The 27,843-nt window shown below is 39.6% G+C and overlaps 2 protein-coding genes across 8 annotated transcripts in view; one reads left to right on the top strand and one right to left on the bottom strand.

Annotated features, from left to right (window-relative positions):
• Window positions 1–11,198, top strand: part of SLC30A6 (solute carrier family 30 member 6) — a 54,883-nt gene extending 43,685 nt beyond the window's left edge. For 4 of the 5 annotated variants that reach the window (XR_009248325.1, XR_009248329.1, XR_009248328.1 and 1 more), the window contains one exon: window positions 9,508–11,198. The gene's annotated coding sequence lies outside the window, so the exon portion shown is untranslated. Of the gene's footprint in view, window positions 1–5,096; window positions 5,207–9,507 lie in introns of all 5 variants that reach the window. The other variant, XR_009248326.1, reaches the window with a different exon arrangement.
• NLRC4 (NLR family CARD domain containing 4) lies at window positions 663–27,843 on the bottom strand. Of its 3 annotated transcripts, XM_058682982.1 has the most exons (7): window positions 26,991–27,841; window positions 24,279–26,270; window positions 18,911–19,003; window positions 17,046–17,216; window positions 14,733–14,825; window positions 13,448–13,615; window positions 663–973 (listed from the first exon to the last, which is right to left on the bottom strand). In XM_058682982.1, exons 1-7 carry the CDS (start codon window positions 27,310–27,312, stop codon window positions 684–686), a joined length of 3,129 nt encoding a protein of 1,042 aa, XP_058538965.1. In that variant the 5' UTR covers window positions 27,313–27,841; the 3' UTR covers window positions 663–683. The 3 variants fall into 3 exon arrangements, with proteins under 3 accessions (XP_058538965.1, XP_058538967.1, XP_058538966.1); XM_058682984.1 differs by lacking the exon at window positions 24,279–26,270 and having other exon boundaries at window positions 26,991–27,843; XM_058682983.1 differs by lacking the exon at window positions 13,448–13,615 and having other exon boundaries at window positions 26,991–27,842.

Consider the following 27,843-nt stretch of genomic DNA (forward strand, 5'->3'; position numbering starts at 1 on the left):
TTTGTGACCTATTCCCAAGACCAACGGGAATACAAGGATAAACGATATCATTTCAACTACATGGTAATCCTACTTGTGATGAGACACAGAAAGATAGCTCATGTTGTCCAACTGCCCCCCACTTGCTCCTCTTCTTTGCCTCATTTTCTTGGCATTCTCCTTTTATCCTCTTGCTTTTTTTTTTCTTTTTTCTTTTTTTTTTTTTTTGAATAATGAAACTAAGGAAGCAAATTTCCATGGATGAGGCCAGCTACAGAGGTCATGATGTCACACATCATCCTGATACCAGGAGAGGAAGACAAAGTTTGGAAAGAGCAAGTTAGGTAGACACTGTTGAGAAGGATAATTTTTGTTTTAATGTTTATTTTGAGAGAGAGAGACAGTGGTAGCAGGGAGGGGCAGAGAGAGAGGGAGAGAATCCCAAACAGACTGCACATTCAGCACTGAGGCCAATGCCAGGGCTTGATTTCACGAACCATGAAATCATGACCTGAGCCAAAATCAAGAGTCAGACACTTAACCGACTAAGCCACGTAGGCCCCCCAAGAAGAATAATTTTTAGGCTATATAATGGGTTGTCATATACATTCAGACTCTTGCACTGGATGAGCAAAGATTTTTAGGTCACCCGGCTGAAAGTAATGGGGTCCCCAGAGCATTCATGGGCTTAAGGTGACTTTTATTTAAGTTACTAGTTTAAAAGCACCTTTAATAACACTAATATCATCATCATCAAACTGCCACCCAACAAGCCTACCTTCTTGCAAAAAAGTTAACTTAGATAACACATGGCCAAGTTTTCTGACTAATGCTGCATCAGGTAAAAATCTTGTAGTACTGAAGTCAAAAAAAACTAATTGCTTAAGATTCTGAAATACGTTCATGAAGGCAAGCCATCCATCACTGCTCACACAATTTCCTGCCAAATCCAGCTGCTGGAAGTTTTTCAGAGGTTTCTTTTCAAAGAATGCACCTGGGTGAAAAAATAGAAGTATGTTAGAAGTGAAATAATTTTTTAAGAGAAATGGCTGTTTGAACCAGTCCTTTGCTTCAGAAAGAAATTAGAATTCTCTATAGATAGGGCAGTGATTATGAATCTGTTCCATTATGTTTACAAGTTATATTTGTCCTAAAGTGTAAGGGAATCTGATAGATAGTAATTAGTAGCAATATAGCAAACCAATATAAATGAATTGTATATATTTTTTTACTTTTCCTGATTCTTCCAGGAAATAGAAAATTGCTTTAAAATTAAAGTGTGAGGGTCACCTGGGTGGTTCAGTCAGTTAAGCATCTGACTCTTGACTTCAGCTCAAGTCATGATCCCAGGGTCATGGGATTAAGCCCTGCATTGGGCTCCACCCTGAGCATGGAGCCTGCTTTTAAGATTCTCTCCCTCCCTCTGCCCCTCTCCCACACTTGTGTTCTCTCTCTTTCTCTCAAATTAAAAAAAAAAAAAAAAATGAGGTATGAGAGATGCTATTAAATATTTGTCACAGGTTTCAAAACTAGAGTCAGACTTCAATCTTAAGTCATTTCCTCTTCTTGAGAAGCAAATACTAACTGTTGTTTCTTTGAGTATGGAATGTTCCTAATCATAAGATTAAGTGAGACCCTTTCAGTATCTCAAGATTTGGATCTTTGGGATTGCCTTTTTTTTTTTTTTTTAATGCACCCTAGGCTCTTCAGGAACTTCTTACATTCCTTACAGAATAGGGCACTCCTACAAAGAGAAGGTGGATATCCTAGCCATGAAATCAAAGTCAAACTCTAAGGAGTAAAGGAGTCAAAAAAAGTAGGTTTCTGGGTCTGAAAGATTGCACAAAACAACACCCACCTGCCTAGACTTCTCGCTTTGGGACTATTAACAGAAGAGGGAAATAAAATTCTGTGTTCTGTAAGCCATGGTGTAGGTGGGTCTCTTGTTATACCAACTTAAGCCTATGCCCAGCCTAACTCATACGTAGGGCCTCACTTTGTCCTTTTTCTTCCTTCCCCTAAGGAGCCCTTCTTTATTCCTTATAAGCAGCTTTCTCCCTGCTGTCTTGAACTTCATATTCATATCCATTCAGGCTCCTCCCCTTTTTTCATGTGCTTTCCAGCATAGCATGCACTCAGCCAAAATACTGGTTGCCACTTGTTGTGTCTCTGTATAAGGCTCCTTCCCTAAAGAGTAGTTTTTCTCCTTCTCTACTAGCAGGAGAACAGATCTTACCAACTCACAGGAACTTAACAGAGTAATTTAAAGCCAGAATGTTTTCCTAAGTGGATGGGAAGAAGGATTTCATCATGGCTTTGATTTGCATTTCCATGATGGCTGATGATTTTGAGCATCCTTTCTGGCTCATTGACGGTTTGTATATCTTCTTTGGAGAAACGTCTATTCAGATCTTTTGCCTGTTTTAAAAATTGAGTTACTTGGGGCGCCTGGGTGGCTCAGTCAGTTAAGCATCTGACTCTTGATTTTGGCTCAGGTCATGATCTCATGGTTTGTGCATTCAAGCCCCACATCAGACTCTGCCCTGATGGCACAGAGCCTGCTTGGGATTCTCTCTCTCCCTCTTTGCCCCTCCCCTGCTTGTGCTCGGTCTCTCTAAATAAATAAATAAATAAACAAACAAACATTTTAAAAATTGAGTTGTCTTTTTATCAATGAGTTGTAAGAGATCTTTATATATTTTACACAATAATATAGAAAATAATGATTTGCAAAGTTTTTCTGCCATTCTGTGGGTTCTTGTTTCACTTTCTAGATGATGCCCTTTAAAGCACAATAGTTTGTGATCTTGATGAAGTCCAGTTTATTTATTTTTTTCTTACTTGTGTTTGGATGTCCTATCTAAAGACTTTGCCTAACCTGAAGTCATGACAATTTACTCCTAGATTTTCTTCAGAATTTTTTATAGTTTCAGCTCTTACCTTTGGATCTTTGATGCATTTTGAGTTAATTTTTTTGTATGGTATGAGGTAGGGGTCCAAAATCATTCTCTTGCCTGTGGTTATTCAGTGGATATATCTATCCTTATTCCAGTACTACACAGTCTTAATTACTGTAGCTTTGTAGTAAGTTTTAAAATTGGGAATAGTATGTATTTGAGTTTTGTTCTACTTTTCAAGATTATTTTGGCTATTCTGGGTTCCTTGAGTATTCATATGAATTTTAAGATTAATTTGTCACTTTCTGGGAAAGAAGCTAGCCAAGATTTTGATAGGGATAACACTGAATCTGTATATCAATTTGGGGAGTATTGCCATCTTGGCAGTATAATGTCTTCTACTCCAGGACCATGGGATGTCTTTCAATCTATCTCTTGTTTAAAGTGGGGTGTGCCAGGCTTTCTATTGTAAATTTGTAATTTTTCCCTTTTTAATTGATAAATATCATAGGTGAGATACTAATAACCTTTTTCTCCTCGAAGTTTTGCCCACTGATTTTAGCTTCCGCCAGTTGATCTTTCCTGTAACAGTTACTACTTTGAGGATTCTCTAATAGTGAAACTAGCCAAAAAATGCCTCTCAGGTTAGTTTTTCTCTTTATGGAAAAAAGTTTAATTATATCTTCCATTTATATTATATCTATGGATTATTTAGATTTTCTCCTGATTCTTGAAACAGTTTGGTAAATTATATTTTTCTAAAACATGTCTTCCTTGTCTAAGCTTTCAGATTTGTTTGTGTCATAGTTGATGGGTTTCCATATCTTTTAAATCTATGATTTATCTATAATTATGACTCCTTTTTTGCCTTTGTGTGTGTGTGTGTGTGTATAACACAAGCAGGGGAGGGGCAGAGACAGGAGGACAGAGGATCTGAAGTGAGCTCTGCACTGACAGGCTGACAGCAGCCTGTCTCACAAACTCACAAACTATGAGATCATGACCTGAGGTGAAGTCAGACGCTCAACCAACTGAGCCACCCAGGTGCCCCAATGCCTTTGATTTTTTAAACAAACTTTAATTTTTTAGAACAGTTTTAGATTTATAGAAAAATTGCAAACCGTACACAGAATTCCCATACACTCCACACTCAGCTTCTCCTATTTTTTAAATTTTGTATTATCTTAGCATATCTGTTATAATCAATAAGCCAGTATTGATACTTATGTCGATAGTGTATTGAGATTTCTTTAGTTTTTACCAGTGTCTTTTTTTCTGTTCCAAGATCCCATCCAGGATTTCTCATTACCTTTAATTATCATGTCTCCTTAGGTTCTTCATAGAACTTCTTGTCTTGTGACAATTTCTCAGACTCTTGTTTTTTATTACCTTGACAGTTTTGAGGACTTTTGGTATTTTGTAGGAGTTGTCTGATGTTTTTCTCATGATTAGATTGGGGTTATGCATTTGGGGAGGAAGATCACAGAAGCATAGAGTACCATTTTTATTATAGCATGTCCAGGGTGCATGCTGTCAGCATGATTTGTCACTGCTAAGATTCACCTTGATCATCTGGGTAAGGTGGTGGTCAGTTTATCCTCTGTAAAGCTACTCTTCTTCTCCCCATTGTATACTATCACTGAGGAAGTCCCTACGTGCAGTCTGCACTTAAGCAGTGGGAGTTATACTCCACTTTCTTGTGGGCAAAGTTATCTACATAATTACTTGCAGTTCTGCATGAGAGATTTATCTCCTCCCCCATTTATTTATTTATTCAGTAATTTATTTATGTCACTATGGACTCATGGATATTTTATGCTTTGGGATATCATCCAATTCTACTTTATTTTATTGTTTCAGTTCCAGCTTTAACTACTATGAGCACTTTTAGTTGGTTTCTGTGTCACTTTGACTTCCTCCTGTTACTGTGGGTGGTTTTTGTTGTTTGTTTTTTGTTTCTATGTTTTGAGCACTTCCATACTTTTCTCACACTACAGGATGCTCTAGGCTTATACATTTCCTGCCCTAGTCCTAGAATCAGCCATTTTGTCAAAGTGCCCTGGTTCCTTTTATTAGAGAATGGTATTAGATTTCAAGATCTAGGTACAAGGAGTGCTTATGGCTTCTGAGGTATCATTGCTTCTAGGCCCTCTCAGCTGACAGAGCAAAGAATATGTGTATGTATATGTGTAACAAAAACTCAGTTCATTCTACCTCCAGTTTCCTTCCTGTGTGTCTCCTTTACTGTGCATACAGAACACTTCAGACATTTCTGGTCGTCAAATGTGTGGAGGCTTTTCCCCCCACCTGGAAATTCTGTGCAACACCAGGTGGGTGTCCTACAAGTTAACTCAATTCTAGCACTGTCTACCTTGAAGGAGTGTCAGGTCCCACAGGTTAAGGGCTCAGTCCCACAAGACTGCTTCCATCCCACTTCAGATGCCAATCACAAGTAGTAGGTCCCCAGGTTATCCACAGCTTCTGTCTGCTTAAGCTACAAATTGGAGGTTCCCATATGCTCCTCCTCATGTTTGATTAATTTGCTAGAGCGACTACAGGAAACACTAGAACTCCAGGAAACACTTATATTTACCAGTTTATTAAAGAATATGTAAAGGATACAGATGAACAGCCAGATGAAGAGATACATAGAGCAAGGTCTGGGAGGATCCCTAGCACAAGAACTTCTGTCCCCATGGAGTCTGAGGTGCATCACCCTCCCAGTGTGGCTTTGTTTGCCAACCTGGAAGCTCCCTTAATCCTGTACTGTTGGGACTTTATGTTCAGTTTATCATCTGTAAAGCTACTCTTCTCCCTTTGCTAACTATCACTGAGAAAGTCACTATCTACAGGCATGATAAATTGTTAACTCGGTTTCTAGCCCCTCTCTATTCTTTGGAGGATGACGGGTGGACATGAAAATTGCAAGCTTCTAATCATGGCTTGGTCTTTCTGGTGACCCATCCTGGAGCCATCCAGGAGCCCACCCAGAGTGTTATCACTTAGGAAGTTACAGAGGTTTCAGGCATTGTACCAGGAACTGGGGGCAGAGACCGATATTTATTTTCTATTATTTCACAGTATGCTATATATATTTTTTCGGTTGTAACCATATATATTAATGTAAACATGAAATGAGTCCATACTGATGTCTCCAATTCTAATCCATACCCACATGGATTATACTAGCCTTCTTCTCTTGCTGTAGATTCCTACCACAGCAATGAAAACCCTGGCTCCCACCATCTGCCATCCATTTACTTAATTATTCCAGTGTAAATGTATATAGCAGTATCAAAATAATCTATACTCCAACTGAATATAACTTTATAAGTTAGAGTACAGTGCTTATGTGCAGTTTATTTTGCCTTTAGTTTTACAGACCACTCATTTCCTAAGTTATTTATGGCAGCATCTTTGTCCTTTATCCCCTAGTGAGGTTGATTCACACTTTGTAATACAGTTAGAGTGTTTTGCATTCCTCATTCCATCATCAGGTTTCTCAGACCTACTAAGTGATTGTTTTTAAGTTGATTTTTTTTTTTTTTTTTTTTTTTAGTAATCTCTATACCCAGCGTGGGGCTCGAACTCATGGCCCTGAGATCAAGAGTCACATGTTCTTCCGACTAAGCCAGCCAGGGGCCCCCTAAGTGATTTTCTGGTTCTTCTTCCCTTTCATCTGAGCTCCTAGCAACCCCTGAACTTTGTTTTAAACTTGAAGTATAGCTGACATATAATATTATGTTAGTTTCAGGTGTACAACACAGTGGTTTGACAATTACATACATTATGCAATGCTCATCATGATAAAAGTGGTTCCCATTGGTCAGTTATTATTGACTATATTCCCTGTGCTCCCTAGGTTATACTTTTCATCCCCACGACTTTGAGTTATACAATGCAAATTCTTGACAGGCAGCATGCTCTAATTTTGAAGCTTTTCTTCTCCATATTTCTTTTAAATAAATTATCAACATTCTGAATTCAGAATTTGCATTGTATAACTGGAAGTTTGTACTTCTAAGTCCCCTTCACCTATTTCACCCATCCTGCCACCCTTCTCCCTCTGGTAACCACCAGTTCTCTGTATCTATGGCTGTTTCTATTGTCGTTGTTGTTTATTTGTTTTATTTGTTAGATTTTAGATCATAGGGTATTTGCCTTTCTCTGACTTATTTCAGTTAGCATAATACCCTCTAGGTCCATCCATATTGTTGTGAATGATAAGATTTCATTCTTTTTTATGTCTGGGTAATATTCCACTGTCTATACATACCACATCTTTACCTATTCACCTTTCAGTGGACTTTTAGGTGTCTTCCATATCTTGGCTATTATAAATAATGCTACAATAAACACAGAGGTGTATATATCTTTACAAATCAGTCTTTTCATTTTCTTTGGGTGAACACCCACAGTCACTGAACTTTTTGCTGTGCTTGTCCAAAATGTCATGCAGTTGGTTTCATATGTTATGTAGCCTCTTCAGACTCGTTCCTCTTACTTAGCCCTATGTATTTAAGTTTCTTCTGTGGCTTTTCATGGCTTCTTGCTCATATCTTCTTACCACTGAATAATACACTATTGTATGGCTGGACCACAGTTTGTTTATTCACCATTGAAGGACATCTCAGTTGCTTCCAGTTTTTGGTGATAATGAATAAAGCTACTACTACATGTGCCTGTCTCTATTTTGACTAATGAAATTATTTATGTCACTCAATCTTCTCTTTATCAGTCTTGCTTGACTTTTTTTTTTTAAGTAAGCTCTATATGGGGCTTGACCTCACAACCCGAGGTCAAGAGTCTCCTGCTCTGGGGCACCTGGGTGGCTCAGTTGGTTAAGTGTCTGACTTCGGCTCAGGTCATGATCTCACGGTTCGTGGGTTCGAGCCCCACATCGGGCTCTGTGCTGACAGCTCAGAGCCTGGAGCCTGCTTCAGATCCTGTCTCTCTCTCTCTCTCTCTCTCTCTCTCTCTCTCTCTCTCTCTCTCTCTCTCTCAAAAATAAATAAACATTGAAAACAAAAAAAAAAGAGTCTCCTGCTCTACTGACTGAGCCAGCGGGTGTCCCAGTCTTGCTTGACTTTTATTTATTTTGTTACTCTTATTAAAGAACCAACTTTAAGCTTTATTAATCTTGCTTAGTGTATTTTTATTTTCTGTTTCATTGACTTATATTTATGATCTTGGGTTTACTCTGATGTTTTTCTGGCTTCTTAAATTAGAAACTTACTAATTTTGGTCTTCTCTCATATAAAGAGTTAAGGTTATGAGAATTTTATTCAAGCCCTGCTTTTGCTGCATGCCACAAGTTTTGGTGGTGTTTTCTTGCCATTCACTTCTGAATGTTTTTGATGAAATTGTAGCATACCTATCTGCCAAATTGTGTGATATTCCCCAATATCCTGAGTATGTGTACAGAAAAAGTTGAAATATAGGGACAACCCAGGCTTAGAATTTTTCCAGGAAAGTACATTCCAACTACTGTATCTATTTCATACCTCACATCCACATCTCATTTTCTCCCTCCATCTCATTAGATCGTCTTTCTTCAGTTAGAGACTCTCTCTCTCATTGCACTTTCTTCATTTCACTATTGCATCTGTCATACATACCCATCATTAAATGTTAATGCCTAAATTGACTGATAATACTGGGACTATGGCAGCTTCATAGGGGACTATGAGAGATGGAGATGGGAGAGGGCAAGGCGACTGAGTGGCACTTGGAACCTGAATTGACAGAATTGGTTAAATATCTCTGAGAGTATGGAAGCACCAATATTACATTTAACATAATCTGCTGCTAAGAACTATCACAATTACCCACAAGCGCTCAGTATATTTGCTATATCTGTAATTATCCTGGGCCCTTCTTATAGAAATTGACAAGTGACTGTTCTCCCTGTCCAAGTCTCTTGGAAAAGAGGGAAAGGAACCTCTGCAGAAGGCTAGGTGACACAGATCCAGAGACACATGGGAGTAGAGACAGCCAAAGTGACATGGAAACAGAAGCCCTGGATCTAGGCTGACATCCTGGGCAGGATATGTATTAGGGCAGTGTTTTTTGTAAGCTTCAGGGTGTCCCCTCCTTTAGAGGAGTGTGAAATAAATTTAATGGGTTGCAATTAGCATCTATTTTAAGTGAAACAGAACAGAAAGAATAGAAAATAACAGCTTGTGTCACACATGGCATAAGATAATCACTTTCTGTGAAACTTTTTTAATGTGTATGTATGTGTATGTTAGATCATAAGATAAAATGTATTTTTTAACTGTGGGTCATAATCAAAAACAGTTTAAAAGACTCTGGACAAGAGGCTTAAAGCAGACATCCCAGTTACATATGGCAGAAGAGAGAGCATAGGAAGAGTATGTGAACAAGGAGGAGATATTTCAGTTACGTCTTACAGGGACTGTTAGAGAAGGGAAAGGATGTTCTGGAGGAAGTGCGTGTACAAAGGCACTTTTGGGGAACAACAGAAGTCCATGAGGATGGAACCTCATGTAAGTAGGGAGGCATGGCAGAAGATGAAGGTGAAGAGGAAGATAAGTTGAGGTTCCATTGTGAATGGTCTTATAAATGATGCAAGCAGGGTTTATTTTGATAAATTTTATTTGTTTTGCAGGCTGAGGAAGCTTTTTTAAAAAAAGGAAGATAAGCCTAGTATCTTGAAGCCCACCGAGGAAAATGATCACGGTACCGTTTATTGAACATAGACAATGGGTCAATGTTGAACTTCTTACTTTATATACATTAGTTTTATAACTGACTGGCACAGTAACTGCTAATATGGTTGGTATTACAGTGACTCTCGCTTGACAGATGAGCAGACCGAGGCTCAGAGACTTTTAGTTGCTACAGGCCATCCATCTATCAATGGAAAGGGTGGGCAGATCTGACCCCAAAAGCAGGGCACTCACCACTCCACAAAGATGGAGCCTCTAGATAGCAGCCTCATCACCTGGGAGAGACCAAAGGCAGAGAATACTTGGTTTTCACTCCAGCTTATGGCTCAAGCACAAGCAGACTGCTTTTCCTACTTGTGGGAGGTGAAAGAAATGTCTGGAGGGGACTAGGGTAGGGACCAGCAGCCACACTGTCTCCTCACATCTTCAACTCTTGCTCTTCTGTCTGCAACCCTTTCTTTCCCTGCTTTAGTATGACTACCTTATGTCTCTGCCTTTTTATAAAACAGGGATAATGTTATCTGTTATTAGGGATGTAATGATAATTCCACAAGTTCTTCTTTAAAACATTTTGAGAATAAAGTAGTTACTGCTATTGACTTGTTCATTTTATACTTTTTTTTTTTTTACTTGCATTTGAGGGTACATTCTTACAGATCTATTTCCCAGAGCCAGCTGCCTTTTGTTACTCTTATTTTTCTCATTTACATGTGGAGGCTATAAGGCCCTGGGCAACTAAAGTCAAGTGGCAAATTACTGCCTAGCTCAGTTCTTACTTAATTAAATGTACCGTCTCTTTCTCTGGTCTCACTGGCCAGCCTGAGAAGTGGGCAAATCAGGCAGCTAACTACTTAAATATGTGAAAGATGCTAAAAGGCCTCTACCTAAAAATGCCTCCCAAACAAATGATTCTAATTCTACACACTTTCCAGTGGCCTGAAAAAGACACATCCCTTGTGGAGAAAGGGGAACCCTCTTACACTATTGGTGGGAATGCAAACTGGTGCAGCCACTCTGGAGAACAGTAAGGAGATTCTTCAAAAAGTTAAAAATAGAACTACCCTGTGACCCAGCAATTGCACTACTAGGTATTTATCCAAAGGGTACAAAAATATTGATTCAAAGGGGTATATGCACCCAATGTTTATAGCAGTGCTGTCAACAATAGCCAAATATCTATCTCTCTATCTCTCTATCTATCTATATCTATACCTATCACGGAATATTACTTGGCATTCAGAAAGAATGAAATCTTGCCATTTGCCATGATGTGTATGGCGCTAAAGTATATTATGCTAAGCAAAATAAGTTAGTCAGAGAAAGGCAAATACTATATGATTCTACTCATGTGGAATTTAAGAAACAAAATATGAACATAGAGGAAAGGAAGGAAAAATAGAGAGGGAGACAAACCATAAGAAACTCTTCATATAGAGAACAAACTGAGGGCTGCTGGAGGGGAAATGGGTGGAGGGATGAGCTAAGTGGGTGATGGGCATTAAGGACACTTGTGATGAGCACTGGGTGTTATATGTAAGCGACAAATCCCTAAATTCTACTCCTGACCCCAATGCTACACTATGTATGAGCTCATTTGAATTTCAATAAAAATTTGGAAGAAAAAAACACATATCCTTTCCAACTTGTTTAAGGTATGAAGTTACCTGACAGGGATAATTTATTAGCTAACTAATTAGCCTGTCACAGAAGCCACCTGCCTCCAAAATCACCCAGAATAGAGAAGGGATCTGTAAGAATGACACCCAGAATTACATGATTTAATGGGTTAAGGGAGTGAGTAAAGTTAGAGTTAGGAATTAAGGGAAGAAAAAAATCCAGCATTTGAAGCACCATTAGGGAAGGCTAAAACCCTGGAGCAGCCTAAGCACTTAGAGACATATGCATCTCTAGGAGAAAAGGTTTTAAATACAGGAGTAGGTCGGGAGTTAGTTTTGTAATGGGTACAGAGGTTTAGTCAAGGAAGATGAAAAAGTTCTGGAGATGGATGTGATGGTGGTGGCTCAAAAATGTGAATGTCCTTAATACCACAGAACTGCACACTTAAAATGGCTAAAAGCATAAGTTTCATAACTTTGTACACTACAAATATATTCTAGACAATCTGTGACAGAAATAAAGTCAAGATTGCTTTCACCAATGTTGCCTTAGATGGTATTGTAGTCAGCAGTTAAGATGGGGCCAGTGATCCTCACGTCCTAGTATATTCTCCCCTGTGTTGTCCCATCCCACAGTGGATAGGGCTGACCCAAGTAACCAACAGCATACAGCAGAAATGACCTTCCAAGGCTAGCTCATAAAAGACATTGCAGCTTCTAAATGGTTTTCTCTTACATCTCTTGCTCTGAGGGAAGTTAGCCACCACACTGTGAAAACACTCATGCAGCCTATGGAGAGGTCCAGGGATGAGAAACTGAGGCCTCTGGGCAACCTGCCAACCCAGTGGGGAGCCACCCAGAAAGCAGATCCTCCGGCAGCCCCATCCAACATCTGGACTGCAACCTCGTGACAGAGCCTAAGCCAGAACCACGCGGTTACCACTTTCCTCACCCACAGAAATTGTGAGATAACATTTATAGTTATTTTAGGACACTGTTTTGGGGGGTAATCTGTTACATAGAAATTAATAACACACAGGTAGAATGAAGACCTTTCATCAACTGCCTGAGGTTAATGGAATCTTCAGTCATTTTTGTATCTCTATTTGTTCCTGGATTATATCACAATTGCTTAAAGATATTCAATGATCCCATTTAGATAAAGTTGCATTTACCTTTATATTTTTTTTAAGCTTATTTACTTTGAGAGAGAGACAGCACGAGCACATGGGTGCATGGGAGAGGGTCAGAGCGAGAGGCAGAGAGAGAATCTCAAGCACGGGTTTGATCCCACGAAACGATAGATGGCGACCTGAGCAGAAATCCAGAGTCAGACGCCCAACCACTGAGCCATGCAGGTGCCTTTATCTTTACATGTTTTAAATACCCAACAGGTAACTTAAAAATATTTCCCCAAACTGGAGGAGTATTGCTGAATTTCAGACAGTTAAGGGTAGGAAGAGCAATTCCTAAACATAATATACCTTCTCAGGTAATGGGAATGTTTTTCCTTTAATACTTTTTAATGCTTAAAAACCTGAAGGCAGGCCAGTGTTTTAAACCATTTTACTCCTTGGGGCTCCTGGGTGGCTCAGTTGGTTAAGCACCTGACTCTTGATGTCAGCTCAGGTCATGATCTCATGGTTCTCTGACAGCACAGAGCCTGCTTGGATTCTCTCTGTCTCCCTGACTCTGCTTCTCTCTGTCTCTCTCTCTCTCTCTCATAATAAATGTTTAAAAGTGTTTAAATCATTTTACTCCTTAATCTCTTGATTAATTAATACTCCTTGAATGCTCTTTAAATATACTTGTACAAAAAGAGGAGGTGGGGCCCCTGGATGGCTCTGTTGGTAGAGAATGTGACTCTTGATCTAAGGGTTGTGAGTTCAAGCCCCACACTGGGTGTAGACATTACTTAAAAATAAAATCTTGGAGCACCTGGGTGGCTCAGTCAGTTACGCATCTGACACTTGATTTCAGCTCAGATTCTGAGCTCATGGTTCATGGGATCAAGCCTTGCGTCTGGCTCTGCACTCACAGCATGGAGCCTAGGATTCTCTCTCTCCTCCCTCTCTCTCTGCCCCTGCCCCGATTTACGCACACACTCTCTCTCTCTCAAAATAAATACATAAACATTAAAAAATAAAATCTTAACAAAAAGAGAAGGTAAATAAATAAATACAATTAATTAATTTTTAAAACCAACTTAAGAGCTTTGTTAGAGCTCACTTCTTTTCTCTTGGCTCTGTATGTATGTACCTACCTAGAATTCTAATCTCTGCATCTGTGAGTCTCCAGTTTTTCAGCCCAAGCTTGATGAGCCGCAGGGCCCCCTCCAGTTGCTCCAACAGCCTGGTCAGACTAACTCGTACATCACTCCACCAGGGCAACATGAGCACAGTCAGCTGTTCCAGGATGTACAGCCTGTCAACTTCAAGAACCAGAGAGCAATGCAGGAATTTAATCCATCCCAATGGATTCTTCTTGATGAAGAATGAAGGGATGTGGGAGAAGGAATAGTCTTTATCTCTGCAGCCTACTCATTGTGCGATGATGCGATGAGAATCTACTTGAATTTTGGTTAATATTTTTGTGGAAAGTACTCAAGAGTATACAAATATTATGCAGAATAGTATAATGAAACTATATGTACTAATAAGCCAAACTTCAACAAACATCAGTTTATGGACAAGCTTCCTTCATCCTCACCTAATTCTTTTTCTCCTGAATTATTTTAAAGCAAATCTCAGACAGTAAATACAGTTCTTTTTTTAATTTAATTTAATTAATTAATTTTTTTTTTTAATGTTTATTGTTGAGAGACAGACAGAGTGTGAGTGGGGGAGGGGCAGAGAGAAAGGGAGACAGAATCTGAAGCAGGCTCCAGGCCCTGCAGAGCCCAATGCAGGGCTCAGACTCACGAACCTTGAGATCATGACCTGAGCTGAAGTGGACGCTTAACCGACTGAGCTACTCAGGTGCCCCATATAGTTCTTAAAAAAAAAAAAAGAAAAAAAATGTAATTACAATATCACTATCACACTTTAAAAATCTTATCATTGGGGTGCCTGGGCGACTCAGTCAATTAGGTGTTTGACTTTGGCTCAGGTCAGGATCTTTCAAACTCAGGTTTGTGAGTTTGAGCCCCACATCAGGCTCTGTGCTGACAGCTCAGAGCCTGGACCCTGCTTCAGATTCTGTGACTCCCTCTCTTTCTGCTCCTCCCCTGCTTCCACTCTGTCTCTTTCTCCAAAATAAATAAACATTAAGAAAATAAAATAAAAATCTTATCATTAACTCCTTAAACAAATTCGTTTTGAATATCAATTAGTCTCAGACACTGGCCCCCTAGAATGAAGCAAGCAGTTAGGAGCCTCAGGTGTGATGAGCGTGTGAAAACTGGTAGCTCAAAGTCATTGGTCTGTGTCCCTTGAGGGACGTATAGTAAGGCACACATGGACCAAAAAACATCAGGGCCCAGATACGTGTTTCTGACTATCTAGTACATATACTCAACTATGTGATTTTGGCTAAATTGTTATTCTTACTCAGTTCATGTAGAGCTTCATTTCCATCCTTTTCCAGGTGATTTTCAGATAAATCAAGAATGCTCAGTTTGGCCAAATTGTGAAGATTCTGAGCTGGGAAAAAATTTCAATCCAAAATTAAAAGGCTTTTACAGAACTATATGTGCATTTAAAAAATATCCATAGGAGGATCCTAAGTCCTTGTCTTCTTTGTTGATAGCATACACATCATTATTTGACCTGATTAGTTAAATTATTTAATTATTCCCAAAGGTATCTGGCTAGATTTAACCCTGAACTTTCATAGCTATGACTAAATGGACAGATAGATATTTCCAGTCCTAAGCTCTGACTAATAAACTTCATGTAAAGCCTAATGCAGCATAAAATATACTTGTTACATAACTATAGGAAGGTCACTCCATTTCTCCAACCTTCCACTGAAGCTTCATCGTTAGAGAAGTTGAGGGGCGCCTGGGTGGCTCAGTCAGTTGAGTGTCTGACTCACAGTTCCTGAGTTTGAGCCCTGCATCAGGCTCTGTGCTGGTGGGGTGGAGCCTCCTCAGGATTTTCCCTCTCCCTCTCTCTCTGCCCCTTCCCTGTACACACTCTTTCTCTCCCTCTCAAAAATAAACTTAAAAAAAACACACAAAAACTTAAAAACAAAGAACAAGGAAGTTGAACTAGATAAAATGTAAGATTGCTTCCAATTCTAAAATGTCCTTATTCAGGAGAAACAAAGGAACAACAACAACAACAACAACAACAACAACAAAAACAGATGAAATGAGCAGTTCTTTGTTTATCTTAATTTAAATGATTTTGGTAATGTCATAGTTGTGATGTTAATAATAAAAACTTAGGAAGTAAAAAAAAAAAAAGACAGGTGAGAAAAATAGAAAACAAATAGCAAAATGGCAGATGAAAATCTATCCACATCAATAATTACATTAAATGTAAATGGACTAAGCACTAATTAAAAGGCAGAAATAAGACTGGATTTTTTTTTTTTCCCCAAAAAGCAAGACTCAATTCCATGCTATCTGCAAAAGATATAATTATGTTGAGGTAAAAAATACAGAAAATTATTTTACATGTAAACATTAATCATAGAATACTATCACTCTAGCTAAAAACTGCTTAGTTCTTTTCTTTACATTAGGTATTTATCATGGTTGTTTAATCTAATTGAAATTTCTCCTATCAAGACTAATAAGAAATATCTCTAATTAAAAGAGGTTTTTCATGATATATACTCTTATTAAACTATTAGCTATTATTATTATTAGCTGTTTTTAAAATTATTTTTTTATGTAAGCTCTACACCCAACCTGGGGCTTGAACTCATGACCCCAAGATGAAGAATCACATGCTGTACTGACTGAGCCAGCCAGTTGCCCCAGCTATTATCACTTTTACCCAATTGTAGAGTAAAATAACTTCTGGGGTTTGGTGCTTTAACATAAAAAACCCATGGAACTCCTCTCAAAAAGAGTACAGCTGCTATTTATAGTTCTAAGTCTGTCTGTTTCCAGGATCAGGTAGAGAAGTAAGGATCTACTTATCCTTGTTTTCCTAGTGTTTATCTAGCCTCTTCTAATCATGGGTTTCTCTAGCTTTTGGTTTATAGTAGCATACAAATGATTTCATTTTACAGATCCCGAGCAGTTTTTTTTTAGTTTATTTTTTTAAGTTAAAAAAATTTTTTTTAGTTTATTTGTTTTGAGATAGAGCACAAGTGGAGGAGAGGCAGAAAGAATCCCAAGCAGGCTCTGTACTGTCAGTGTGGAGCTCAACATGGGGCTTGATCTCACAAACCATGAGATCATGACCTGAGCCAAAATCAAGAGTCGGACGCTAACTGACAGAGCCACCCAGGCACCCCAAGACTCAACTCTTATATTAATGTACGTTAGCTGCATTTTAAAAGGGCAGTGGGTAAGAATTGGATGGCCTGAGAACATTTAAGAAAATCCTTCTCTCTCTGCTTCTCAATCATTTATTTATCCATCATCTAAATATTTATTAGGCAGTTATTATATACAGAGCATGTGCCAAGTTTCAAGCACCTATTTCTTCTTTTCTTTTTGTTCACCATATCTTAAAATTATAATATCTTCCATTATTCTGAAATGTTCTCCTAATTCTCCATTTTCATTCCAGTCATGGAGAAGATCATTAAAAACAGGCTAGATATTACCTGGAAGTCTTTATTATCTTTTCCAGTTTCTCTAAAAATTAAATTTCCTTTTGAGAGACTTAACATGCATTAGTATGAAAGTATCACATGTTCTCTTACACTGTTCTCATTCACTTAATGCAGGCAACAGTTACCTAGGGTTTTCATAGCATTGGCAGACAGGCAGCAGGAGACTAATTGGATTTCTTCAAGGTCACAGGGTTCAGCTGACAGAGACTTTACTATGTAATCCATTCCCTTCCCAATGTCAGACAAGTGGGTCATATGAAGTAAACACAACTTCTTCAGGTTTTTCAGACCTTCAGCTGCAAAAAGTAGGAAAGGAAATACATTAGGACACCAAGTTAATTTGATTTAAACATAGACTAATGGACTGAAAAGAAGGCAAAGAACAATTGCACACAGATCTTGCCACACTCTATCTCTAGAGATCTTGAGTTATAAAAGCTGAAGAGAGTTGTTTTTCTTTCAACCATTACTCTCCAATCTCTTGGACCATACCAAGATCACCTATGTGGAGGTCATTCTCTCAGTGACATGAGTAAATGGGCAGTATTTTAATGCATATCCATGTGTGCCTTTTACCATATTTTTGGTAGGATGAGGATGAAATATTCTGAATGAACACTTTCTCTTAATCTCCCCCCAAATTTTAGGAGGGGTGGAGTCTGAATTCAGAGGGGTAGCATGGGGACTTCAGTTCCTTGGTGTGCTTCTGGTGTAACTGTTTATAGTCAACTATACAGTTTAGGGGTTGTGAACATGAGCTTTGCAGTCAGTTTGATTCCTGGATCCCATACTTTAATTGTGTAACCTTGGACAGGTTATTCAACATTTTGGCTGTGGATTTAGGGATAATTATACCTATGTCCTGGGACTATTGTGAGGATCCAATGAGAGGAAGTATGTAAAAGTACCTAGTGTAGTGTATAACCTATGTATAGTAACCCTTTAATAAACAATAAATTTAGATTTGTCTATTTAAGCTCAGACTGGTTCCTTTTTTTGTTTTTAAAGTAGGCTTCATACCCAGAACAGAACCCAACGTGGGGCTTGAACTCGGAACCCTGAAATCAAGACCTGAGCTGAGATCAAGAGTCAGATATTTAACTAACTGAGCCACGCAGGCGCCCCCTACCCGAGACTGGTTCCTGGGGACCAGATCATCTGAGATAGGTATTTTTGAACCCTTTGTACCAATTAGTGAGACCTTGCGCAAGTCAATAAACTGTTCTGGGTTTCAGTGGCAGTAAAATGAGAGAGTTGAACTAGATGCTCTGAGGCTCCTTCCAGCTCTAATACTCTGAGTAATTTATAGGCATGCAACAGATGTTTATTGAACACTGGATTAATCTGATTATTCTTATATAGGCCATGTAATGAAAAAAAGGGGAGCCATTTTTCAATTATAGGATAAGGTTGTCTTTAGGCAGGAAGCAGAATAAAAAAGAATAAGGCTGAGGAACATTTAACTGAGGGCTCAAACAGTGGGGAAAAAAAGAGCCATGGGGGAGGGGGCAGAAAGCAGGGACACTGGAGGAAAACAGCTTCAATGGGAATCCTCCCTGTCCTGAAGAGGCTGGCTCCCTGTGACAAACCACACATTCTGCTCGTACTGTTTAGGTTTTCTTGGTCCACGTTCCTTCTTGTGTTCCATTCCATTTACAAAGCTTTATTTAATTATGAAACCACAGTATAAACTTTTTTATACTGTTTCTATGCTTCAAATATAAACATAGTCAATCAGCCAGGAAGATAAAAACATATCATGGCTTCTGTCCCCCAAAGCATTACAGTCTAGGTGTGTGCAATTTACATAAAATGGTGCTGAAGGATTGGAATGGCCATGGAGAAAAACGTCTAGAAAATCAATGTAACACAAGTAGATAAAGGAATCCTTGCCTTATACAGACACAACCAGTGTCTAGGAGTCTTAAGTTAACTGTTCTTATTATCAAACTTACATTAATAAAAATAACAAAGAAAATAAAAATCTGACCTAATTTTATAGCATCTTCCTCATTCATCTTAATGTTGTACAGTATGAGCTTCATAAGATTCTTCAAATTACCCAAGCTGTCAGTCAGACCACCTGGAAAAAGAAAATTGACTATGTTCATTTGTCATTTACTAGATTTTTGTTACCAATCAAAAAATTTTCGCTTCTCCATGGGCAAGAAATGCTCATGAAATTGACACAAGAGTGTTTTGCTTTTGTTTTTTTGGTCAGAGATGGGCATCTTCTTTAGCTAAAACATGTTCTCCGAATATAATGGAGTTAGACTAGAAAATAATAACAGAAAGATAACAAGGAAATTTCCAAATACTTGGAAATTTAATAATAAGACTTGTAAGGTTTTCATGATGCTATCATTAAGTGATATAAATCCCAGACCAAGAGAATAAAACAAAAGAAAACTTAAGACAAGTATCATTCATGAACATAGAAGCAAAATCCTCAATAAAATATTACTAAAGAACTCAACCATAACCACCAAGTGGGCTTTATACAGAGAATGCAGAGCTGTTTCGATATTTGGATATCAATGTATGTAATTCAATGTATTAACAATCTAAAGAAGAAAAACTACATGATCAAGTATGTTGATGCAGAAAAAAACATTTGACATTATCTGACATACATCCATAATAATTCTCAGTAACCTAGGAATAGAAGGAAATTTCTTCAACCTGATAAAAGTCATCTACAAAAAAACTACAGTTGATATCATACTTACTGGTGAAAGTCTGAATGCTTTGTTGCTAACATCAGGAACAAGGGAGGATGTTCACTCTCACCCCTCCTATTCAACATTGCACTGCAAGTCATAATCAGTGCAATAAGGCAAGAGAATAAAATAAAAACAAATTGGAAAGGAAGAAATAAACCTGTTCTTTTTGGAAGTGACATGAAGTGAGTGTAGCAAATGTGTAGATTATAAGATTGATACACAAAAATCTATTGCATTTCTATATAGTAGCAATAAATATTTGGCAACCAATTTTTTAAAATTCCATTTACAGTAACTCCAAAAGAATCAAAAAGTTAAGTGTAAATCTGATAAAACATATGCAGGATAAACATGATGAAAACTATAAATTATGATAAAAGAAATAAAAGAAAATCTAAATAAATGGAAAGAGAAACCATGCTCATGGATTGAAAGATTCAACAAAATAAAGTTATCAATTCTCCCTAAAATGGCCTATAGATTTAATATAATTCCAACCAATATCCAGGAAGTTTTTGATTATATAAACAATGTGAAAGCCAAAGGAACCAGAATATAAAAAACAATTCTGAAAAAGAATAAAGTTGTAGAAACAACACTATTCAATTTTATGACTTCCTATAAAGCTACAGTTACTAAGACAAGATGAAATTATCAAGAAATAGACAAGGGTACTGGCAATTGATGGATCAATAGGCGAATAGAGTCCAGAAACACAGCCAACATAATCACAGCCAAATGGTTTTGGACAAAAGTACAAAGGCAATTCAAACATGAAAGAATAGTAATTTCAGTGAATAGAACAACTGGATATCCATATGAAAGAAAAATGAACCTTGATCTAAGCATCATATTTTATATAAACATTAACCCAAATGGATCATAAATGTCAATGTAAACTTTAAGAAAAAAAGATAGGAGAAAATCTTCATGACCTGGGGTTAGGCAAAAAGTTTTTAGACATGACACCAAAAGCTTGATTTGTACAGGAAAAAAATGACTGCAACTAAATCTAAAATTTTTGTTCTATGAAAGAGGCTATTAAGAGAATGAAAAGACTAGGGGCACCTGGGTGGCTCAGTCGGTTAAGCGTCCGGCTTCAGCTCTGGTCATGATCCCATGGTCCATGGGTTCGAGCCCTGCGTCGGTCTCTGTGCTAACAGCTCAAGAGCCTGGAGCCTGCTTCAGATCCAGTGTCTCCCGCTCTCTCTGCCCCTCCCCAACTCATGCTCTGTCTCTGTCTCTCTCAAAAATAAATAAATATTAAAAATTTTTTAAAAAATGAAAAGACTAGCTACAGATTGAGAGAAAATGTTTTCAAATCACTTATCTGACAAAGGACTGGTATTCTTCATACACATTTGAGCATATAAAGAACACTCAAAACTCAACATTAAGAAGATAAATTACCTAATCAACAGATGGATGAAAACTTAAGATACTTGGCCAAAGAGGTATATAGTAGGCAAACAAACCTACAAAGAGTTTTCTATTTTATCAGATAAGTATGATGAAAGAACACTGCACCCAGAGTTCCAGTTGCTCTACATCCTCGTCAGCACTTGGTGTTGTCAATTTTTTTTTCTTATTTTAAGGCAATTGTAGAATGACAAAAATAACACACACACACACACACACACACACACACACAGGATGGCAAATGCTAGTGAGAATGCAGAGCAGCTATATATTGCTCATATATTGCTATTGGAAATGTCAAATGGTACAAACTGGAAAATAGCGTGGAAGTTTCTTAAAAAGTCAAACAAGCATGAGGGTCACGTGGGTGGTTCAGTCAGTTGAGTGTCTGACTTCGGCTCAGGTAGTGACCATGAGTTTGAGCCTCACATCAGGCTCGCTGCTGTCAGCACAGAGCCCGCTTCAGATCTTCTATCCCCACCCGCCTTTCCCCTGCTTGCGTTCTCTCAAAAATAAATTAACATTTAAAAAAAAGTTGGGAGTGTCTGGGTGGCTCAGTGGGTTAAGAATCTGACTCTTGATTTCGGCTCAGGTCAAGATTTCTTGGTTGTGAGTTCAAGATCCACATCAGGCTCTGTGCTGACAGTGCGGAGCCTGCTTGGGATTCTCTCTCCTACTCTCTCTGCCCCTCCCCAACTTGTGCTTGCTCTCTTTCTCTCTGAAAATAAATAAACTTAAAAAAAAAGTTAAACAAACACTTGTCATATGGCTTAGCAATCCCACTCCTAGGTATTTACCTGAGTGATTTGAAAACTTGTGTTTCACATAAAAACCTGCATACAAACATTTATAGTATCTCTGTTTATAATCGCCCAAACTGGAAATAACCTACGTGTCTTTGAGAGGTGATGAGATAAACTGTGGCATGTCCATATAATGTAATACTATTCAGCAAAGAAACAGATGAACTAGGAATATTCTGAAGAGATGTGGAGGGCAAAAATAGAAATCAACTTTGGGTAGAAATGTCAGGGAACTGAATTTTTAGCTATAAGAAAGAGTGAGCACTGATTACAAACTCAAATGTCAACAAGGTCCAGGGAGATAATGTCATTCCAAGACGTAGAACAGGTGGGCACTGCCCATGTGGATATTATGTATCTTGTCCAAAGGGCACAGGAGAAGTTCATGAAGCTCTACCAATTGTTACCAAGTGAAGATGCAGGTCCACAGTTGCTGGACCTACAATTGTCAAGAGAAATGAGTAACCTGTGTTTTCACACTGCAATCTCCCAATGTCAAAATACTGACAACTCCGGCAGAAGGGTCATGGCTGGGGGATGTGAAAGGGAAGGAGGTTTCACTGTAGATTGTTTTATAATTTGAATGATGTGAATATATTACTTAAAAAATAAATTTTAAAAATTAAGAACAAAATATTGGCAAACAGTCAAAAGAAAACTCTACATAATATGTAGGCTAAATTCAGCACAGAGGTGACAGTTTGCAAGATCAGCAGAAAGGAATAGCCATCAAGAAGAGATAGTGAGCTTCCTGACACAGAAGGTAATCGAAATGAAGTCTTGGTGACTATGCCGAACCTTATGGAAGGGATTCCTGCATTAAGTAGAAGGTTGCAAAGATTATCTGTGCAAGAGATTCTAGATTTTTCAAAATATTTACTTATCGAGGTGGGGGAGGGGCAGAGAGAGAAGGAGAGAGAGAATCCCAAGCAGACTCCATACTGTTAGCTCAGAGCCCCACCAAGGGCTCAATTCCATGAACCAGTAGTGGAAATCAAGAGTCAGACCCTTAACCAACTGAGCTACCCAGGCGCCCCAGATTCTAGATTTAAAAAAAAAATTTTTTTTAACGTTTATTTATTTTTGAGACAGAGAGACAGAGCATGAACGGGGGAGGGGAAGAGAGAGAGGGAGACACAGAACCGGAAGCAGGCTCCAGGCTCTGAGCCATCAGCCCAGAGCCCGACGCGGGGCTCGAACTCACAGACCATGAGATCCTGACCTGAGCTGAAGTCGGACGCTTAACCAACTGAGTCACCCAGGGGCCCCAGATTCTAGCTTTTTAAAGTGATATGAAATTTCCTTTACAGGGTGACAGATGAGGTAGAGCTTGATGAGAAATCTATTGCAAATGAAAAGTAATCTTGGATTACAGTCAAGTAGAGCAAGGCCCCTGCCAGCCTGTAGGTTCACACCACAAAGTAGCCCCTGTTCAAGTCAGCAGGCTGGTCTACACAGGTAAAGCTGGTCTGTACAGGTAAGGCAGACATTCACCTTTAATAGTATTTTGCATTTGGGGAAAATTTGCCTTTATTCAGAAAGATTGGCTCAACTTGTATGTGTCTGAGATCTGAAATTTCTTCATGTTAGACAAAATCTGTCCCCACAATCTTTTTTCAAAATGAAATATAGTTGGCGTTGGGGGTGGGTGGGGTGGGTATGTTCTGCAATCTCCTGGATGAGAATCCAGGAACACAATTAGCTACCAGCTCCTGCAAGTGATGAGTTTACAGGCTGGATTTCCTCCCAGAATTGAAGTGGGGAGGGGTGCCATTTGGCAGGGAAGCAGTGGGTAATGGATGGAGATGGAGAAGGGGGACAGGTCAGTGAAGATGAGCTTAACCTACCTCACATGCATGCACGCACGTGCGTGCACACGCACACACACACACACACACACACACACACACACACCATATAAACTATATTGCCATTCAGTCAGACCGTATAGCTTCAGCTCTGGGAATTTTCCCTAGGGCCTCCCCGTATGACAGTCTACCCCCTTATGGACCTCTCTTGCTCAGTCCTCCTACCTCTCTTCCAAGTCCTGACATCTGGTTGAAACTTATAGAAAATTCAGGGACCCGTGGGTGGCTCAGTCGGCTAAACATCTGACTTTGGCTCAGGTCACGATCTCGTGGTTCATGAGTTCAAGCCCCAGGTCAGGCTCTGTGCTGACAACTCAGAGCCTGGAGCCTGCTTTGGATTCTGTCTCTCTCTTTCTCTCTCTCTCTCTGTGCCCCTCCCTTGTTCATGCTCTGTCTCTTTCTCTCTCTCAAAAATAAACATTAAAATTTTTTAAAAATAAAAAAGAAACTATTAGAAAATTTAAAGCAAAACTGTATGATATCTAATATTTCCATGGCACCCAAACAGGCTTGATTATAGCTTAAACTGCTGATGTTTGTAATACCTGGCAGCCGTGGAGTCTGTAGGTCCTGAATACTCAAGGTTTTTAGGTTTGTCACGGATGTGATATGCTGCTCATCTTCTATGGTGAGCGGACTGGCTTCCAGGATGAGAGAATAAATGTTCTTACAGGTGCGGAGGACCAAACTAAAGCTTCCAGCCACACCAGCACATCTCTTAATGCACAATCTGAGGTTTGTAGCAGAACTGAATATCTTTCCCAGATATTTGATATCTTGTTTATTCAACTTGCTGAAGTCCCGGAGTGTAACCTCCAGAGTCTTGAATTCCTGCTTCCAGTTGAAGAACAAAGACACAGCCCTGCTGGGAATGTAGGTTTCTGAGGACCCTTCCTGAGTCCTGCTTGTGTCTTCTGTGGTCGTGTCCCTCAAAGCCATAGCTTCTCCGTAGAAGTCCAGTTTAATGAAGTCCAGAGCACTTGCACAATTAGGCAAGTGTTCAAAGAAGTCAAATAAGTAATCAGGGATGTTCTCTGAGTTGATATATAAGCTTTTGCCACAAAAGAAAGCTTCAAATTCTTTACTCAGGTCTGATTTGGATATACTCTCATGGAATAGATTAATGCCACACTCTGTAAAGGAACTGATGTTTATGGCTTTCAGAGTTTCTTGCACGGTGGTGTTTTTCACATTTTGTATAGACTCCTGCCTCCAGAGAGGCTTCTGGGTGACGGAGAGCCCAAGGAGGCTGCCATGTTGATACACTGCTGCAAGGTGTTCCAGAACACTCCTGGTGGCTTCAGGAGATGATCCACATGTGTACAGGAGCAGGTTGCTATACTTGGATGTAATGTCTGAAATGAAAACCATTTTCTGCAAATAACCTTTCCCCTTGGTCACTTCCTCTGGCTCTTGAGACTTCAGCAAACTGCTGAGTCTGCGTCCTGCTATGTACTCCTGGAAGGAGTTATGAAAGAATTTATACTTTGGCTTGAACTGTTGAGCTGTGTATTTACAGAGGAGTCCAGTTGTCAGTAGGACATCCTCGTTCACACTGGACATGTCCTCCGGTTGAAAATCAAACCTGTGGGAGAACACGCCCTCCAGAGCTAGGTCTCCACAGTGGTTCAGGCTCTGAGCAAAGTCACCTGCAGCCAGCCCCTTAAGTTTGTACTTGTTCTTCTGTATCAGCAGGTCATAGAAGGTGCGGAACAGTGTTGTTTGTGTGTAGGAGTGGAACTCACTTTCCCCCATCTGGATTACACAAGTGATGACCACGAAGAGAGGGGTCTTCATCAGGTTCCTCAAGCATCTGGATTTCCTAATTTGGAGCAACAAGCCTTCAGCATGCTCCTTCATCAGCACTTCTCGGATGAGAGTCTGGGCACTGTCCTCTGTCATGTCCCCTACCTCAGCAATCAGGGCACCAAACTGCCTGATGTGTCTCAGGCACTCAGTGGTGGTGGTGACAATGACCGTATTCTTGAAGCGGTGGTTCTCCTTTATGAGGGCTTCGATCTCTGGGCAGTTCTGGGCCTTGAATTCATTGTAGCCATCAAGGAGAAACAGAACTCTCTGCCGTAGCTTCAGCAGCATGGCCATGAAAGTCTGCTTCCTGATGGTGTCAGGTATATCCAGGAGTTGATCACAAAGAGTTTCAAGGAGCCCACCCTGGGCCCTGCTCAGACGGACAAAGAAGACTAATTTGAACTTGGTGAGAGCCCCACACGTTCCGGAAGCCCAGAGCATCGCGATTTGCTGCAGCAGAGTGGACTTCCCTTTGCCTGATTCCCCCTCAATGATGCAGGGACTCTGAAGAGTGTCTAGCAGCCCATCCAGGGTCAGCTGCTCCAATCGGTGATGGTGATGGTCCTTCCTCCATAGAACAGGTTCTGTGAAGGTGCTTTTCAAATTAAAAATTATGTCAAAGTCTTCACCCAGAGGATAGAAGTTCAGAAAAGATGGAGTATTGTATAAATACTTTAGACTCTGAGCCAAATCATCTAAGACTTCTTCTGACATCTGCTTAGAAAGACCTGTTAGAGAAGAGGTAAGGTTAGAGGACCCAATTCTATGTTTCCCCAGAACTTAAGTTTTCAGGAGGATGAAGAGGGATTTATGTTGGGAATACTCCATTGGTGACTTTACTTTCCTTCTCCAGTTCCGAGCTGGCACAAAGCGTTCCAAATATTTACTCTTCCCCTTTTGTCTTCTGTTTCCTTCTTTCCACCACATGGTCTTTGCAGCAGTCAATTGGAAATAGGAGGAGTCTGTGTTTGGGTTAAGTTCGAAAGTGTGTGAGAATAGTGGGGTGGTGTGGGGTGGTGTGGGCCATGAGGGGTGGTTAGGGGTAACTTTCCCCAGATCAAGCCTTAACCTTGATTAAAATCTATCATAAAACAAAATACAAGTTATTATTTAATGATAATATTATTAAAAACGATTCTGCATTGGCCTAAGGAATGTCAAGAACCATGACTGCATTAACTTAAGTGCCTTCATTATCCAGTTTGATTTTGAAATGAGTCTTTACTAAATCATTAATCCCTGACCCTGGCATTACTTATTTGGCTTCACCAACAAGGGATATAATGGGAGTTTTTTCTGAGAGTGTCTGACTTTTTCCTTCGCAGAACCAAAACCCACTACCCAGTGATGTAAAGAGAGAGGAGGGCAGAGGCTCTCTCGTGGGGATTATGAATCTTCTTCATGGTTTATTCTGTTTGTAGAACAGATACAAGAAAACTGATACTTACTTTGTCCATTCAAGTCCTGAAACAGGGGATAGTTCCACTTTTCAAGGGATTTGAGAAAAAGGTTACAGGATTCCGAACCCTTCTTCAGAATCATGTGAATGATCCCTCTTGCAGCATCCTGCTCAACCTTCTCACAGCAAATGACACTTACTTCTTCGTAATTCAGAACATTCCACACAAATAGCTCATCCACAATTTGCTTTATAACAGTCATTCCCATCCTTTGAATGAGCACTTGACTATTCTCCTTTATGAAATTCACTGAGGAGATGGGGGAAGACACGCACATCGATTTATTTACGTAAAATGTACATCTCAGCATCCTGTTGACAGAGCAGTAGGGTCATGCAGTTTTCCCCCTCTGGACCCACCTTGAGCTATGGAAATGTCAAATGTTTGAATTCCAGGCCCTCAAGAAAAGCTCTGCAAAACCCTCCACCCTCAATCCCAGAGTTTTTATTGAGCAACATGGTGTTTCTTTGGTCATGAAGTAAGGGGAGCAGTCTTGTGCCCCAATATAAAAGGGTCTCTAGGGAGGTCATAGTGGTAAGACTGTGGGCTTTAGAATAATGAAACTGGCTTAGGATCTGCTAGTTGCTACCATCTGTGTAACCTCAGCAAGTTGCTAAATCTCTCTGAGCCTATTTCAGTGCTGTGCTGCTAAATATTAAACACACTTGGGACGCCTGGGGGGCTCAGTCGGTTAAGCATCTGACTTTGGCTCAGGTCATGACTTCGCGGTTTGTGGGTTCAGCCCCGTGTCGGGGGCTCTGTGCTGACAGTTCGGAGCCTGGAGCCTGCTTTGGATTCTGTGTCTCCCTCTCTCTCTGCCCCTCCCCCGCTCACACTCTGT

Source organism: Neofelis nebulosa, chromosome 9, assembly GCF_028018385.1.
Source record: "Neofelis nebulosa isolate mNeoNeb1 chromosome 9, mNeoNeb1.pri, whole genome shotgun sequence".
Taxonomy (NCBI): Eukaryota; Metazoa; Chordata; class Mammalia; order Carnivora; family Felidae; genus Neofelis; species Neofelis nebulosa.

Bases quoted from the DNA above. Each gene is read 5' to 3' on its own strand.
- NLRC4 (XM_058682982.1), bottom strand. From the start codon at position 27,312: ATGCTGAGATGTACATTTTACGTAAATAAATCGATGTGCGTGTCTTCC. The intron at 17,217-18,910 runs GTCAGATTTTTA...TACTTTTTGCAG, and splicing joins GGAAGATGCTATAAAATTAG to CTGAAGGTCTGAAAAACCTG. The intron at 974-13,447 runs GTAGGTACATAC...TTTTTCACCCAG, and splicing joins TGCAGAGATTAGAATTCTAG to GTGCATTCTTTGAAAAGAAA.